Genomic DNA, 18,803 nt, shown 5'->3' on the forward strand with positions numbered 1-18,803 from the left:
TCGAAATAAACTTCTTTACGAAGAAAATTATAAAACAGAATATACCAATTAATTATGACTTTTGACACCTGTTCCTAAATTCCTATCCTTAGTCACTGTTTATAAAAATGGTTCAATTGGAGATACGATCTCTTTCTTTCTATGTCTTTTTTTTAAACGGTGTAGTTCACGAATTTCGAATAAACTGGAACTATTATAAAAAGGAAACTAAATTTTCTAAAAAATACTTGATTATAAATGAAAATAAATCAATCAATTACACATTAAAATTATTATGCTTGATAATAATATTTTTAAATCACATAAGAATATTTTGAAACGGTGGTAATAATTTTTATTTTACCTGATTAACATAAAAAAAAAAATTTCATCCATCTTCTATTAATTTTTTAATATTTATAGGCTTCAGTTTCTCTCGTGCATTGACCCCTACTATATATATTCTAAGTTATTTAATTTAATATGTGAATATTATATTATAATTTTTACTGATATATTCACGAGATATCAACATCAGACGTATTGAGCTGGAGTGAACCAGGGAGAATAAAAATATTTCGATAAGTACCTTATCATCTCAATATAAATTCACAATAAACAATGAATGCGTTTTTTGGTATAGTATCATTTGTAAAAATGTTTGGGAAAATTTTTATTAAAAAAACCATTGAATTTACATATTTTTATGCTTTTATTATCAATAATTGATAATATGAGTATTATTGTATTTAGAGTAGACATTACTATAGTGGTATAAGTTGGATAAGAATATTAACAAACTACCAACCACATGAAGGGGAATGACTTTAGCATCAATGCCAAATGTAATGTCTAACGTTATCTGATTGTGTATACATCACATGTGATATTTCAGCTCGTCAAAAGCAGATATATAAGGGTGAATAAGAGAAAGAGAGCTGGAAAATAAAAGCCATAGCAAAAGAGCCGATGTTTGAGCCTGTATGTATATGTTTACATCTCCTGTATATACGTTGAGCGATTCATCCTTGCTGCTAATAAATCTCGACGTATTCTCGAGAGACTCGGTGACAGATCATAGACTGATGTATGATCTAGAAAGCTAGGGTGAGTAATTAATGAAGCTATTTATCAAAAAAATTTTTTACAATTTTTTTTTTTTTTTTTTTTCTTTTTTTTTGGTAGAATTTTTAGAAAAATTCCATAAAGTATAAACAAGGTGATGTCAGCGCGCGGTGATATACGTACATATATGTATAAATATGCTTGTGTGTACAAAAATCATGTGTAAAATTTGTTGTAATGCAATGCAATGGATAAACGGAAGAGAAATGACGAGAGAAAAAGTAAAAGAGGGGAATTAGATCCGGGGTGAGAATGTGGAGAATTGGATTTGGCAGACGTAACGTTAACGTAGCTCATGAGAGATACATTGATGACAAAAGTGGGGGGGGGGGAAAGAAAGCAGAGCCATCGAATGTTGTTCCTCGAGGTCCAGGAGAGGGTGGTGGTATAGTAGGTGAAACTGGACAGCTACCAGGACGACGAGTATTTAAGGGAGGCTCAATGCCGACGCGCGCCAGTTATACCGTTTTTGTCAAGCCGCGAGGCATTAGTTGGCATTTAAAACTTATCATCTGTTCTTTACTCTGTACCACGTGCCGTTACTTCTGACAAATAAAATTTCCGATAACTAAATAAAATAAAAAAATAAAAAATCGTGTAAAGTTTTCAATAATATTAAAAAAAAAAAAAAAAAAAAAAAAAGAGAAAGTTGATTTTATAATGTGCCTCGTGTTTATTTTATTTAATTCTACTGAAAAAATAAAATGCTACAATTAGATAATGGACATGTTGAATGATTAATCATTTTTATTTGACAGTGATCAATCAAATTTTAACTTGTGTTAACATATATTATTCTTGTTTATACTATCATAAATTTATTCCATGAGTATATATAACATCATTATCATCAATTGTATAAATATAAATATTGTACAATGTGCTTGAGGATATTAGTTATGTTTTTATTAAAACCAATCAACGGTGAAAATAAAATAACAAAACTAATGATTTTGATATCATATCTACTGTTAGTTCAATTAGTTAGTGGATTCAATAACCAAAGATCTATGTACTCAACAATCAATTCAACAAGCTCCCACGGTAACTTTATGATTACACGGATTTTACCAGACGGTCAAGTACAAAAGACTGTCAAGTGGAATGGGATTTGCGCCAAGGAGACAATAGTTAGTTGGGGGTATGCTAATTAGTACAAATTCTTATTTTATAAAATTTTCTTTTAGTCTTTAAGATGTAACAATGACATCTTTATGAAGACTTCAAGTCACAAGGCTTTTAAATTAGCATATATTTAATAGAATTAATTTTTATTCAAATCTGATAATAAGAATTAGAATAAAAAAATACATTGACACTTTTGTATTTTTGGCATTGTTTTAGAAAGGGTCGACCGTAAATCTACTTTGTGGGTTTAATCCTTAAAATGGCAAGTTAAGTGAGCGAGGATTAGAAAATCCATTGATGTTTTTACACTTGGTTTTTTTCATCTGTTTATATTCTCACGGAACTAAACTCCCGATAATCAATTTTATCCAAGATATACATTTAGGTATATTTAACTAAAAAAAAAAAAAAAACAAAGAAAGCACTTTACATACTCTAAACATTTAAATGGTTAAGTAAATATTAACATTAATAGATTTTAAATCTTCAGAATTTTTACACTTGATAAATAATGCTGATTGTTGTTTCTATTCGTATATCATTTTATATATTGGATATGGATATAGAAGTAAAGACTTGTGTCAGACCATCCATCAAATTAACCAAGTCATGCACATTAAATCTAGTGTAAATTATTATCTCGTAACTTTGACCCTCCGTCAGACAATCCGCGTGGGGATTAGAGTAAAGAGAATAAGGAAAGAGAATAAAAGTTACGTTATAGTAAGTCCAAAAAAAGTGAATAAGATAGAATAGAAGTAAAAGAAAGGAAAAGTTAAGTAGAAAGTCCTGGTGATAATGTCTTTGCTGCAAGTGACAATATAAAGAACGAAAAATCAATAATGATATCCTTATTATATTCAAAGATGTAAAATGTATAATAATATATATATATATATATATATTTTTTTTTTTGTATTATTTTCAGAGATATGAATGTCACTTTGAGAGAGATTGGGGCAAACCAGAAGAAGCTACAATTGATATACGAAGGAGATAGCTTAACTGACTGTGTAGACGATAGACCAATTGATCAGGATATTTGTTATGATAGAGATGACGAGGATGATAATGTCTGGACGGGTGACATTCAAGAGAAATTTCAAATTCTTGATGAAATTGAAGCGCCACGTGAAATTAAATGGATTGAATCATATGATAATCTTCATCGTCGTTGTCATCTTATAAAATCTCAAACAAGAAATCTAGCGTTACGACAACATCTTAAACACAGGTGAAAAATCTATCATCTATCAGTATATCTGTTATAGTATTTTTATTTTATTTTAAAACAAATTTATTTCGTTTAATTGGTAGGATAGTAGAGAGAAGTCTACAACAGATGGTAATAGCGCCAGGAACGAAATGGTGTGGTCCACATCGAACTGCTTCTTCTTATAAAGAACTTGGGGGCTTGAACAGCGTTGATAGATGTTGCAGACGACATGATCACTGTTATCGAGCTATTCCACCTTTTTCCGAACGTTATAACTTCTGGAATTACATGCCATTTACACTGAGTCACTGTGGATGTGATCAAAGGTAAGAATATATTTGTTATTGTAGTACACGATTAATGGAATAGTTCCAAACTTGTGAATGGATATTTAAAAATAATTCAGTGGTTTTAAATGGTGATTCGAGAATTTGTAAAATAATAAAACAGGCAAGGTGAAAATATGACAAAAATAATGAGATTGCGACGACATGGGCGTCGAAAACGTCGAAATAGGCGTGAACTTTTTCTGATGCCTGGTACTCAGTGGTGTGGACGAGGAAATCGTGCTACTAAATATACAAATCTCGGTGGTTTTGGTAAAGCTGATGCTTGCTGTCGAAGACACGATACTGCTTGTCCGTTTTATATTCCTGCTTTTGAAACACGCTATGGCCTCTTCAATTGGGGCATTTCCACGCTCATGCATTGCACTTGCGACGAGCGGTAAGCTGGATCTGTACAATGCAGCATGATTAAATACTTGAAAAATATTTTTCATTTTATCATCATAAATTATTGTCCGTAGGGCAATTTGACACAATTACTTCGAGCAAACGTGGTCTGGAATCTGTAGAATTGTAAATAGAAAATGTTTTAGGTGTTTGATTATAATTGAACGTTTGATTGTATTGTATGCATGATGTTAATCTTTTGTTTTGTTCTGGTGTGAATTTTTTAAATTATATTATTAAATAAATTCGTTAATAATATAATTTAACTGCGATTATCATTTTATTTTACATAATTTTTTTTTTTATTTTATTTACAGCTTTCGAACGTGTTTAAAAATGACAAGAACATCAGCAGCTAATTTTATTGGAAGAATTTTTTTTAATGTTGTACAGACTAAGTGTTTTATTTTAAAACCTCAAAAAGTTTGTGAAAAGTCTTCGTGGTGGGGAAAATGTGAAAAATATCAGTATCGAAAACAAGCACATTTACGTAATAACATATCGTATTAATCATTTTTTTAATTTATATTTATAGAGAAAAAAAAAAGTTTTAGTTTAAAATTTATCTTAAACTTATTTATTTATTTTTGATTTAATAGTAAGTATAAAAGAACTCAGGGATGTTGTACATCATCACACGCACAATTCAAGAGGCTGATTATCCCGTTCCATGTATATGACAATACGTAAAGATTTTTTATTTATATTATTATAAACATGAAAAATAAAGGGCATCACATGCTAAAAATCGGTCACTTGTTCAACTTGTAAAACATTTTATGTTCCTCAATTCAAAAATTATCAAAAAACTTTGATAAATATTTAATTCATAAAATTAGTTCAAGCACTATAAGAAGACGTCCGCTAAGTTACTGATTTCTAGAGACTCACCGCTTATCTTCACTGCTTATCTTTTCCGACTTAGGCCGCAAAATGTACCTCCTCTTATTTTTCCCTCTATTTGTCTAATGCAACCAAACAGAATTGAAAGTTACTGCAAAGGAAAAAATCACATTGTAATTCACCGACCGAAGATTATACGTAGTTCATAAATTTATTTACTATTGAATAGCTCTAATTTTTTCTCTACTTACTGTTTATGACGAAGGAAACCGAATAAAAAAATTTATATTTTTCTGCAAGTAATAAAGAATGAATTGATAATTTCTGTAAAACTAAATTCCTTTTTCTTTTATAAAATTTTCATAAACAATTAAATAATTGTGCACGAAAATTTAATTGAAATTATTTTTTGAAAAGATAAATTATGATATTGAAAATATGTAACTATTAGGTTTGTATCCCTTTCAAATTGAACTTTCTGAGCGATTATGAAAACATATTGTCGGAAAATTGTCCTTTTACGGCCTAACGATATAAATTATTATTACTCATCAAATATTTTTATTTTTAAGGGTGGGCCGCATTAAAAGTATTTTCAGAAATTTTATTTTCCTAATTCGGTCTCAAATAAATTTTGAAATCAAATGAAATAAAATTTTCGAAAAAAAATATACCACTAACTTTTGCGAAAGCTTGGTAATAGTTCATATAAAAATTTTTTAAAAAACTAATTATAGTAAAATAAAATTTCTGGAAATGCATTTACTCTGGTCCACTCTTAAAGTTTCTTTTTGCAGAAATCACTTGTATTTTTATAAAATTTTGTGACACCGTAAGAAACCTACTTTCCTTTAAAATAGTCTTTGCTAGAAGTTTATAAAAAATCGCCGAGCTATCAATTTCATCATTTGCCATTTTGTAGAAGAAGCATAAAACTATGACCTTACTTTCTGTTCTAACTTCATAATAAACAGTTATATCGATATTTTTTTGTTTCCATATGTATTTGATGTGTTATATGAACTTAGTTTGGACCGCTTCCAACCTCTCAGTTCTCAGTTTGAACTCAAAAGTGGGACGACCAAACAACAGTACCGTGTCCAGGATTGTCCTTACCCTAAATAATAGAGATGTTTAAATTTGATCAAAGTCACTTCCAAGACAGAATATATATTCTTGCTTAGCTTATTTATTTTCAATATTATTTTTGTTTCAGATAAAGTCCATAGCTTATAGATTACTAGCTGTTACCTGCCCGCTCCGCTGGACACTTAATAAAATTGTAGTTTTAGATCTAGACTTGAAATTCAATTGGAGTATTATTTTGATTTGCACAGGTTCCACATTCCATCGAATCAGAAGTAGAATTTATTGAAATCCGTATTGAGATGATCTCTACATGACAAATAAAAGATCCTTACCAAATTTGCAGTTTTTTGAAGCTATGTTTTAAAAATTAAGATTTTTTATTGTTAACACCCACCCCTGCGATTCTTATTGTAGGTGATTCGGTGTAAAATCCGTTCTTAGATAATTTTTGTATCACATGTAGACGACTCTTATTAAATTTGGAGTCTATAGGAGCTATAGCTTGGAAATTAAAAATTTTCATTGTTAATACCTACCCCCGCAACCCTCTGTGGGGTGAGATATCGTAAAATTCATTGATAGATTATTTCTACATCTCTTACAGAAGATTCCTACCGAATTTGAAATCAATAGGAGCTATGGTTTAGAAACGGGAATTTTTCATTGTTAACACCCCCGCAACCCCTCTTGTGGGTGGAATTTCGTAAAATCCGTTCTTAGCTGACCTCTACTCGGTGAAAGAAATATTCCTGCCAAATTTCAAGTCTCTAGGTCTTATTGTTCCAGAGATATTGTGATGAGTGACTATATCTATAGAAAGTCTCCTATATATATAAATATATATATATATATATATATATATATATATATATATATATATATATATATATATATATATATATATATATATATATATATATACATCAGCATTGTGTATTACTTATGAAATATAATAATCTGTTCTCAGTTTAGCCATCAAAACATTTTTTAATTTATCTATTTAGTAATTCTTTTTACATTTTTATTAGGTCTAGCTATTTAACTGTTTCACGAGAATGGGCGTTTCTTCCGCGTTGTCTTAAAATCGACAGCTAAAGAGCATACTCTAACTCCGACGGATAAAAAGACGATTTATACTAACTTTCACGTCAGGGGGTTGATTACTGAATTAAAAATAAAAGTTTCCAATGAATCAAATGTAAAAATAATAAATAACCATATTTATTAACCAATAAATCAGATTTTTATTGATTTTATAGTAAATTAATGAAGACTATTAATTTTCTCTGATGTTTAAGCGATTTATAAATTTTATACACGATTTAATGACTATAATTTTTTAAGATAAGACTTCATTATCATGAAATAAAATTTTGGAGTTCATTTTATATAATCGTCGCACTTCATTGTTCAGTAGCATTATTATTTTTCGATGATAAAAATTTTACTGTAAATTTTGGAAAAGTTTTTAATTTCAATATTCATTTACATAATTCGAATAATGTTATTATTTAGTAATTAACAAACTATGTTGGAGTTTATAATAAATTCTACATTTAACGTGAATATAATGATTAATTACACTTTTATGATAGAATTATAACTTCGATTATTTATTCTGTGACGACAAATCTCAAAGTGAACAATGATTTAATTAGAAAAAAATCTAGTGATACTACCTGATGTAAATTTTAATCTAATCCAAACAAAAAATAATTTTCATTGCTTCTTTTTTTTTTTCTAATGAGACTTTTTATTAATTATTGTCCACAATCTGTTTACGTTTGAGTTAAAGGAGTGTTTTTTCATTTGATAATTAAATATCTACACTGAAAAAAAAAAAAAAAATGAACTTGAATCAAGAGTAAAATTCTTGAACCAAGAAAATAATTTTGTAGAAGCTAATTGTCTTGAACCAAGACAAAAAATTGTTAAATCAAATAAAATGTACTTAAACCAAGTGAAATTTCTTAGTTTAATAATTTTTTAACTCAATTCAAGTAAATTTTTTTTCTGTAAAGACTTGAAAATTTTGAAAAAAGGATTTCTTCGACACACAATCCCTGAAACTTCCCACTATTTTCAATCTTAAAGCGTTTGATAATATTCTATTAGATAATAATTTAAGGGATATGTTTTTAAAAATAATTAGAATTGTCTTCTTGAAACCTCGAAACTCCAAAATCTAATAAAAACTTTACTTTCGAAAATTTTCTCCAAACCAATAACTGCCTGAGTTTTATGATAATTTTTACTTTTGAAAACGAGGAGTTAAAATTGATCTATTTTCCCCAAAATTATAAGCATTTGATCAAAAAAGTTATAAATTTTGAAAAATTTTATATCTAAAAAAAGAGTATCTTTAAAAAATTTGTTGAATAAACCATAAATATGTTTTTTATTGATATTAAATATTGATGAATATCAAAAAGGTCACTTAAAATTGGCGTCACTAAATTGTTATAATTTGTTTCTCAAAATTTAACTTTTCAAACATTTAAGCATTTACATTTAGCTTGTTGATCCAATTATTTTTATTTCCTAAATTATTTGATACTGCTCTCTTTTTCACTATTATTAGGTCTCAGAGATTATATATTAAATCATTTTCAAATCATAAAGTTTCATAAAATTGATCCTATCTGTTTTTTATATTTAATTTAATTTTGTTACACGTGTACTTTAGTATAAGCTTATTGACATAAAAATTGAATAAATAAATACATGAAGCTTAAAGTCAACCGGAAAGATCTCTAAAAAGTGGTCGATTTAGCATGAAATGCCTCGAAAATAAAAAGTATTATTTAATTTTTCATTAGAGACATATCGTCTTCTTTAGGAGACTGAGTAGTTTGTATAAGTATATCTATCCTCAAGTTTTAACATCTGATAAAAAATGTCCAGTGTAATAAACAAAATATTTTGTAGCGTATTTATAATGAAAGGTATTTTATAGATCTGTACATAATATATATATATATATATATATATATAGAATAAAATTAGTAATTTAGGTAATCTTCAATAAATAAAATTTACAATAATAAGGTAATCGTTATAATTTTGAAGAACATGTAAAATATTTTTTATTCCATTTGAATTGTAAAGGGTATAATTAACATAAATACAGAATAGGATATTCTTTTTCAGATGAGTATAAAAACCACCGTAGAAATATTATTTGTAATTTTTTGATTGTAAGTATTTTAAAGCGAGTATGTATACGGCTAAATTAAAATAATAATAATGATAATAGTTATAATTATTACTTTTAATATTGATTTAATTTTGAGCGACCATTCTGAAAACCAAATTTAAATATGAGACTAAACTCAGCAGACATCTGAAAATTTTTATAAAAAATCAATTATAATAAAATAAATATTTATTAAAAATTGTACGATACTGAATGCAATTATTATAAAAAAAATTTAATTAAAAAATTTCACATGTGAAAATTAATAAAAATTACAAGTGAAAATTTTTAGAAGTATTTTTTTTTGTAATTGATTTGTTATTAAAATTTTTAAATTGACAGCAGACTGCTAACTTCAGCATTATGAAATTGCACTTATAATTTTTTCTTAATTTCTGAAATGGAATTTTTTTTTATCGTAAATCAATTGTTTCAAGAATTTAAAAAAATTGTGAAATGTCCGTTGATTTCAGGATCATTATTTAAATTATTAGGTCTCAGAGAAATAGTGGAATTGAAGTCTTACGCAAGGGTACAGTAATATCTCCAACTTTGACCACATGAGTCTGAAATTCTTGAAATTAACAAAAAAAAAATTAGAGAATACACGTTGGTAGATGAGCTCATTCATTGCTTTTTTGTGAGAAATGGTAGACAGACGAAGTTAGCGAACGAAAAATAGTGAGTGGCTCCGCTACATTGGAAAAAAAAAAAAAAAAAAAATATAAACATTTCAACGCTTCGCCGGAACGACTGTATTGGTTTTTATAAACAAAACACAATTAAGTATTGTAATAAACATAACTCAATAAAAAAAAATTGTTTAATTATTTAATGTATAAATGTTGTTAAACGGAGTAGAATTAATTTAGAGAAATATTTTCACATGATTATAACCTCAATACATGTCAATGGCTAAATTTGATAAATTGAAAAATATAACTGGGAAAATAGTCTGTGATAAAAGCGAATTAAACTTAGGAATTACTTTGCAAGGAGGTCAAAGTTTTAGGTAAGTAGATTATTTAATTGTAAATCTAATTTCATTAATTATTTGGTCTGTTAAAATAAGAGATTTTGTAAACAAATTTTAATATGAGTGTGACAGTAGCAGACAACTAATTTTTTGAAATTATTACAACAAATTTTAGATTGATGGCTGCAAAAGAATTCTAAAAAATTTTACAGGAAAAATTATTAAAAACACATAGGTGCATTTTTTAATATCTTTTTTTGTAATATTTAATGATAATTAATTTCTTATAATTTTTAGAATTTGTTTGATACATAAATTATGACAAAAAAAAACTATAAAAATAATTCCACTTGTAGGAATTTTATAAAAACTATAAAACTAATTTTTTAAAAATAATTTTCCATAACTAATGGTACTGAAATTAAAAGACATTTGATAATTTTTAGAATTTTTTTAACAAAAAAATTACAGCAAGAAATTTTTCTTTAAAGATTTCATCTTTAGAAGCTTTGAAGAATTACAAATGAGATTTTTATGAATAATTTTCTATGCCGAGTTTATTTTTCAAGAAAAATAAAAAAATTGTCATGTGTCTGCTAACTTCAACCTCATTATAACTAACTTATTTATTCAAAATAGCTAGAACAGTAATTAAATAATTTTTTGGTTTTAAAAAATTGTTGAGCTCATATTTTAACAACTATTAGTCTTGATGATAAATAAAAAATATTTCATTTAACTTATTTACTTTATTTAATTTTAACAGATGGAAAGAAATAGAAAATGGTGAAAAGTATCGAGGAATTTTTGCTGGCGAATTATGGACACTTCATCAAGATGATCAGTATATTTATTACAAAACACATGGATCCAAGTTAAAAAACTCAATAGATTGTGAGAATGAATTATTTAAATATTTCAATCTCCATATCTCTTTGAAAGATAATTTAAAGATCTGGTCTGAAAATGATGAAAATTTTAAAAATTTTACTAATATTGTTGAGGGTGTTCGTATATTAAACCAAGATATGGTAGAAAATATTTTTTCATTCATTTGTAGTGCTAATAATAACATAATTAGAATTACTGGAATGATAGACAAAATGTGTCGTCATTTTGGCAATAAAATTTGTAAATTAAACAAAGAATTTTACTACGATTTTCCAACAATTGAATCCCTTGCACAAGACAATGTTCAGTCTGTATTGTCAAAAGAAGGATTTGGTTACCGTGCTCCTTACATTCACAAAACAGCCAAGAAATTAGTTGAACTTGGTGGTCGCAAGTGGTTAGAAAGTCTTCACAAAGATCAAGGAACAGAGTATGAAAGTGTAAGACAAACAATTCAAGTTTTGCAAGGAGTAGGTCCAAAAGTTGCTGATTGCATTTGCTTGATGTCATTAGGACATTTGGAATCTATTCCAGTGGACACACATATTTATCAAGTTGCTCGAGAATTTTATTTACCTGATTTAAAAGAAGTTTCGTCGGTAACTCCGACGATGTATCAAGAAATTAGTCGCCATTTACGCACCAAATGGGGACCATTAGCTGGATGGGCGCAAGCTGTTGTATTTTGTACTAGAATTAAGAGTAATCCAATTAAAAAAAAAAAAAAGGATGATGTTGATACCTCGAGAAAAAAATTAAAAAAAACATGATTAATTAAACTAAAACTTTATTTGTAGACTGAATATTTTACTAAAAATTAAATTCATTTTAAAATAGAACTTTAAAGATAAATTTTAGCCAATAAATTACATATAGTTAAATTATTATTTTACAGATTAATTCTGAAAATCAACAAATAAATAGAGTCAACTTTTTCATTAAGTTTTATCAAAGAATAAGCTTGTATAGAAAAATTATTCTAAAAAAGTTAACTGCCGCTGAAGCTCTACAGAACATAAGAATTCATTGTTCTATATTCACCACCGAAACGGTAGGATGAAAAGATTTATATATTATTATTAGTCTTACTACTATTATACGTATCAAAAAAATCATAAATAACAGAAAGTTTTGTTCTATTAATAAAAAAATCCTCATTGTTAAAGTTGTCAATGGTTTAGTACATCAGTCAATGTGAAATTAAAAAAAAAAATTATTTTTTTATGTTTTATTATTTTATATTTGGCATACATCTTAAAAAAAAACCAAGAACATATACAAGTTTTGGTCATTGAGAAATGATTGACAAAACTTAGAAAGATATTGCAAATTGTACCTTAAAGGGAATGTAAAATTCAGTACTGGATATTTTCAATACTCAAAACTCGTGTTCATATTAAAAAAACAATGATTACAATAATAAATGAAAATTAACTTAGCAGATAGTTGATAATTTAAAAAATTTTTGTAACAAATAAATTGTGGCAAAAAAAATTGACATTTAGAAATTTAAAAAAACTACAAATGCAATTTTTTAAAAATAATTTTTTGGAAGAAATTTATTTGTTAAAAAAAATAAAAAAATTGTCAAGTGACAGCTAACTTTAATGTCATCAATAATAAACATTAATTAAAAATTTATATTCAAAATAATTCCTACATCATTATTCAACTATTATTTTGATAAATCATGAAACAATAGACCTAAATAAGAGTACTTACTTGTAAATTATTATTTTCATAGTTCTTCATATTTGCGCGCCAATTTTCATTAAATTTCCGGGTATCATCGATCCGTCCAGTATGAACATGGTTTTAAATCGGTTGGTATCACTGTTGCATTGCTAATTATTAACACAATACATGTAAATTAATTAGATAAAAAATAATCGAAACTATTGTTTGAATTATTTACGGCTGTTTAAAAACATAAACTTGTATCTTTTGAATATGATCAAAGTTGATAATTTTAATTTTAATATATCATAAAACTTGTTAATAAATTAAACTGACGTCATCATCCACTTCCTATAGTGTAAGTAATTAGTTTAAAAAATCAAGACTAGATGTCATTGCTCGAAAATTTTAACCTCAGTTCTTTAAATTAACTAAATAACCGAACCACCGACGCTACCATACCAATAAAGATGATAATAAGGAGCGATAAAGAGAGCAAAAGAGAAAGAAAGAGAGGGTACATAGAAAGAGAAAAGCATTGCTCTGTATTCTATATAATAGCTTGTAGAAACTTAAAGTTAGAGGGCCAAGGACAATTTTTGTGTCAACATAGTGTCTGAATAACCGCTTATCATCATAAATATTAATAATTTTATATAATAAATTTAACTAGTAAAGAAAATGTGATAAAAGTAAATATTTTTTTGAAATTTATAAATAACAATATATAGACGTATTTAAAAATGCCTATAAGTGAGTAACTTATCGTGTTCTTTTTTTCATTAAAATTATTTTTTTCGCGCAATTATCCACTGTATTTTAATCGAAAAAAATAAGATAATATAAGCATACAATGCTCATTTAGGAATGATAATTACAAACATAAAATCACATGTTGATGAATTGAATTTTATACCTGTTACGATATTGTTGTTTAATTTAAAACAAAAATGGAGATGAAGTTACCTGAACAAGTGCATCAAGTCTGCAGATTATGTGGACAATTTGAAAGTATATATATTGATATTTTTGGCGAGGAAGGTACTAGAAGGTTGCTTGGATTAAAAATCTACAACAAGATAAATATTTTGGTGAGTTTTAATTCATTAAAATTTACTTTATTTATTTATTTATATCTATATATACTTATGTACAGACAAAGGGAAAGAGGGTTAGAAAAATGGTGATGCCGATGAAGACGCGTCGGGACGCTCGCACAACCTATTATTTTTATTACTAATGACATTGTTTAGTTATTATCATCCAATTTATTAATATATAAAATATTTAATATTTTTATATTTTTACATTCGCTTGCTACCTCGCTTTATGTCATTTTTTATTTTTTTTCTCATGCTTATAAAATAAGTTTTATTTCTCAATAGTGACTTCCCAATTAAAAATAAATTAAGTACATGTAACAATTTTTTAATTAAGAATTGAAAATTACTCTTCTTTGGAATTAGATAATTATTGTATGATAAACGAATAGATGAACCAGAAAAATTTTTTTAAATTCTAACCAATTATTTTCTTATAAAACCTCATTACGATTAATTTTTTTGGAGCGGTGGCGTTTTAATATATTGTAAGATTATTATAAAAATGAATTAACTAATTTTAATTATTATTGATGATGATGATAATCATGGTGATATAATCAAATATAAATAAAATAAACAAACTCTGTTTAAATCATAGATACATGAGACGGATCCTCTGCCAAAGACTATATGCGTTCAGTGTCTGGGTAAACTTGAATTTGTTTGTGACTTTCAAGAGGAATGTCTACGTACCCAACAGCTGTTACGCGATCAGTATGATGTACCTTCTATACAAGACATCGTAAGTTCATTTTTTTCTTAAATAATATTAAATACTCTGCCGCTCTATTGTATTTAAATAATTAATCGTAGCTTTATAGATTTTTCTTTATTTAATTAAAAATTTTCGATTTAATTTTCAAAACTAATATCAACCATTTATCCTAAATTAAATTAAAAAAGTAAATAAAGAAAAATCTATAATAAGGTTTTATTTTACACTGGTACATCTAATACGTTTTACTGCAGGAGGAAAAAATAACGGTGGAAAATGTAATTGTAGCAGAGTCAGTAGTGATCCCAGAACCACCTAGTACGTCGACCAACAATATTAGTACTGATAAAAACCATAATTCAACAGCAGACATAGAAAATGTTGATCCAACGCGGGAAGAAAATTTCAAAGATATTATTGAGCCAGCTGAAATTACAACAAAACCGAAAAGAACACGAACTTCACCACAAACACGGTCTAAAAATAACGACAAAGATACGAATGAACATGTTGTCGATGAAACACCTAATCGAAGATGGTTGAGGAGTCGTAATATGACTGAATCTCGAATAAAAACGAGAAAAAAATCGAAATCAAAAAATATCTCACTCAAAAAAGTTACTTCGAGGACAAAGTCAACTTTAAAAGAAGGAGTATCAATAGTAACTCGATTACGAAGCCAAAATCAAAATCAGAACCGAGTTAATTCAAACTCTGAGGCTATTAGTGAAAAGACGAGTAATAATTCCAGTGCTTCAAAAACACAAGAAAAAGTTGCTGATGAAAATGGAATGATTCAGATACCAACTTCAGCATTAAATAAAGTCTTAACTGCTGTATCATCTTCACCAGAAGTCGAAGTTTCTGTTAAAGAGTCAAGTAATCGTAATGGTGATATTGAAGATATTAGTTTTACGTTAGAATTGAGAAAAAAACAAGAAACAGAGTCAACTGTTACTGTATTAGCTCGTGTCTTTCCCGATCAAGGTTCATGTCTTGTAGGGTCTGAAATAATTAATCTATTGGAAGATGAAAATAATTCTGAATTAAGTCAAATCATAAATTCAATTGTGAAAGGTAAAAATAATAAGGATAAAGATTTACCTTCTAGTAGAACAGCTGAATTAGAGGAATTGGAAAAACGATTGTCTAGTATCAGTGACAGTGGAGGTGGCGGTATAATATCATCAAGAAATCCTGAAGAACTTTTTCGCATTGATGGTGAAGAAATTCGCGTCGATGACAACGTTGAAAGTACCACAGTTGACGGTCAATCCGGATATTCGTGTAAATTATGCCGCAAATTTTATGAACGCCGGGATAAATGTACTGTACATGTAAAAACACATCTTGGCATAAAACAATATGCTTGTACACTTTGCGTTGCTAAATTTGTATGTAAATCAGACGTTATGAAACATATAAGATGTTCACATACAAATCCACGACCTATGCAGTGTCCTAAATGCCCAAAACGTTTTAGATCAAAATTCGATTTGACTGAGCATGATAATGTTCATAAAGGCATTAAACCATACCAATGTTCCGATTGTGGACAGAGTTATCATCATAAAGTGTCCTTACAAATGCACGTTAAATCACATCTTCCACCGCAAAATTTAGCTTGTGAATATTGCGGTAAAGTATTTCCATTCCGTACACGTTTGCTAAGTCATATTGGTAGTGTACATTTGAAGAATAGACGTAATTTTCGATGTCGTTTTTGTTATAATCTTTACTCAAGTTTAGCTGTTTTAAATGACCATATTAAAACACGACACGCAACAACTTATACATGTGAAATTTGTTCTAAAACATTTAAAGTTGCATCTAAGTATAAAGCACATGTATTACAACATTCAAATCCAAAACCATTTGTCTGCAATGTTTGTAATAATCGTTATGCATCAAAAGCATTTTTAAATGAACATCTGCTAAAACATGAGGGATTAAGGAAGCATATATGTCAAAAGTGTGGAGCTAGCTTTGCTCAAGCCAGTCATCTAGCTGCACATCGTCATGTACACGGTGAAAAAACCCATGCTTGTCCTGAATGTGGTCGAAAATTTAATAGACGTGATAATATGAAAGTACATAGAAAAAGACACTTTGCTGAATCTGGAAGAATTGTTACGACTGATAATAAAAATCAAACGGGAATAAGCGATAAATCAACGCCCTCGCCAGCTTCAGTTGACACTGATTCTAACGAAAAATAATAATGTCTTATTTATTAACTTTTTTTTTTTTTTTTTTTTATAGTACTTTAAGAAATTTATATATAAATATATATTTTTTTAATCTTCCTGGTTAGTAATTTAAGCTCTATTTTATACGGACTTTAGGAAGATTGAATTAATAAATAATTGTGCAGTAGTTAAATGCTCAATTATCGGTTATAATTAATCACGTTTCGTAGTGTCTTCCAAAATTTATTCAAATACCTTTTTTGACATCTAGAAATCTACTATTTTGTATACATTTTTTGGTAAAAAAAATTTTTGATATAAAATCAAAGTTATAATGTGAAACACAATATAAAAATTATATTTAACTTTATATATTTTTATGAAAGAAATAACATGGAAAAGGTTGTTAGTTTGTACTAGACGCATGTGTCTGATACCTACAATAAAATCTATATACATAAATGTATGAAAAAAACAAAATACCTATTTGTTATTAATTGTGTGATAACATTGATAAATAGTGCCTTTATAATTATCATAAAAATGAAACGAATAGATTCAATAAAGAAAATATTAAAAGAAAAAGCATATGATATTTACAAAAAAAAAAAAAAAAAAAAATGTATTTTCCACCGTCCGTGGTCTTGAGACTGACGACATTCAAGTAAAGCAATAATTTTTACATTCGTATATTCGAATATTTGTAATAAAATAAATCTTGTACCATTGTATAATTATGAAGTATTTAGGTTTGTAAGTTAATATTCCAATTTAACTTGATAATTATTAACGCTGAATATATGACTAAAGTTATGTAGCGCTAATTTTTTTATTATTATTATTATTCTACATACATATTAACATGTATAAATATTGAAAAAAAAATATGCTCATTCACCAATTCCAATATTTACGTTAAATAATAAAAATTATTATTCTTGTTTAGTGCTTATAGTTTCAATCGTTTCTTCTCCTCCATGTATTTATAACTTTTTGCATGATTGTATTATTGTATTTTTATTTTCTTCTATAATAATAAAAAAATTTATATAGTTTCTTAAATTTCGGATGAAATATTTTTATTAAAACAAGTTATTAAATAAAACTTTAAAAATTTTTATCAATTTAATTTTATTCTTTCCCTTTGTCGAAGTACTTGAAGTTTACTTATATATTAATTTAATATTGAGGAGTGTTAAATTTTTAAATATTACAGATAGAAGAAAATGATGGCTTATCTCAGGTTATTTGCATACAATGTTTAGGAACTCTTGACACTTCATGTGATTTTTGTGAAAAACCTCATGAAACTAAACATAACTTAAACGAAGAGGTAAATCAAATTTAATTATAATAATTTTTTTTGAAATTATTAACTAAAGCAATTAATGATTCATAGGAAGGACAAAGAAACGATGAAAATTGTTCCGAAGATTCTGAATCAACTGATGAAAATAAAGAAAACGAGCTTCCTCCAGACTCTAAATCACCTCGACCTGTTCTAGAAAAAAAAATTACTTTAAAATGTGAATCATCAATATCACCATCAGAACTCGAATCAACTTCAAATGTAACTAACATACCTTCAACTTCAAATGTAACTAGTTTACCTTCAACTTCAACTTCAACTCATCTATCAGAACAAGTCATAAGTCGAGTTTTAGCAGACATTACAGATCAACATCAACAACGTCCAAGATCTAATCTTTGTAAAGAATTATTCCCTTTAGTTTCAAGAGGTATTAAAAGACGGCGTGAATCTTCAGACCCACCAGAATAATTATTATTAAGGCATTCTCCGATGTTCCACACGATAAGACAATTTAAAAGTAAAGCCATGTAAATATCATATTTGTTATAATAGTTTTATTACTTGTCATGCTAAATATAACAATCAATTTAATTGTTACAATTATATGAAAACATTTTTATACTCATTGAA

At 27.3% G+C, this 18,803-nt stretch overlaps 3 protein-coding genes across 5 annotated transcripts; all 3 read left to right on the forward strand.

The window, feature by feature from the left end:
- Window positions 1–1,233: 1,233 nt before the first annotated feature.
- Window positions 1,234–5,319, forward strand: LOC141523982 (uncharacterized). 3 transcript variants are annotated; one of them, XM_074237600.1, is made up of 5 exons: window positions 1,234–2,245; window positions 3,161–3,466; window positions 3,550–3,774; window positions 4,500–4,672; window positions 4,782–5,319. In XM_074237600.1, exons 1-5 carry the CDS (start codon window positions 1,983–1,985, stop codon window positions 4,838–4,840), a joined length of 1,026 nt encoding a protein of 341 aa, XP_074093701.1. In that variant the 5' UTR covers window positions 1,234–1,982; the 3' UTR covers window positions 4,841–5,319. The 3 variants fall into 3 exon arrangements, with proteins under 3 accessions (XP_074093701.1, XP_074093700.1, XP_074093702.1); XM_074237599.1 differs by lacking the exons at window positions 4,500–4,672; window positions 4,782–5,319 and adding exons at window positions 3,899–4,174; window positions 4,257–4,389; XM_074237601.1 differs by having other exon boundaries at window positions 4,500–5,319.
- Window positions 5,320–9,834: 4,515 nt separating this feature from the next.
- Ogg1 (8-oxoguanine DNA glycosylase) lies at window positions 9,835–12,779 on the forward strand. The gene is made up of 2 exons (XM_074237842.1): window positions 9,835–10,322; window positions 11,053–12,779. The coding sequence occupies exons 1-2, from the start codon at window positions 10,216–10,218 to the stop codon at window positions 11,945–11,947; spliced, it is 1,002 nt and encodes a 333-aa protein (XP_074093943.1). The 5' UTR covers window positions 9,835–10,215; the 3' UTR covers window positions 11,948–12,779.
- Window positions 12,780–13,393: 614 nt separating this feature from the next.
- Window positions 13,394–17,806, forward strand: LOC141524153 (uncharacterized). Its single transcript, XM_074237837.1, has 3 exons — window positions 13,394–13,945; window positions 14,556–14,699; window positions 14,927–17,806. Exons 1-3 carry the CDS (start codon window positions 13,805–13,807, stop codon window positions 16,889–16,891), a joined length of 2,250 nt encoding a protein of 749 aa, XP_074093938.1. The 5' UTR covers window positions 13,394–13,804; the 3' UTR covers window positions 16,892–17,806.
- Window positions 17,807–18,803: the final 997 nt, after the last annotated feature.

The sequence above is a fragment of the Cotesia typhae genome, unplaced genomic scaffold (assembly GCF_013202065.1).
Source record: "Cotesia typhae breed Kobodo isofemale line unplaced genomic scaffold, CoteBio_Ctyphae contig_22, whole genome shotgun sequence".
Classification (NCBI taxonomy): Eukaryota; Metazoa; Arthropoda; class Insecta; order Hymenoptera; family Braconidae; genus Cotesia; species Cotesia typhae.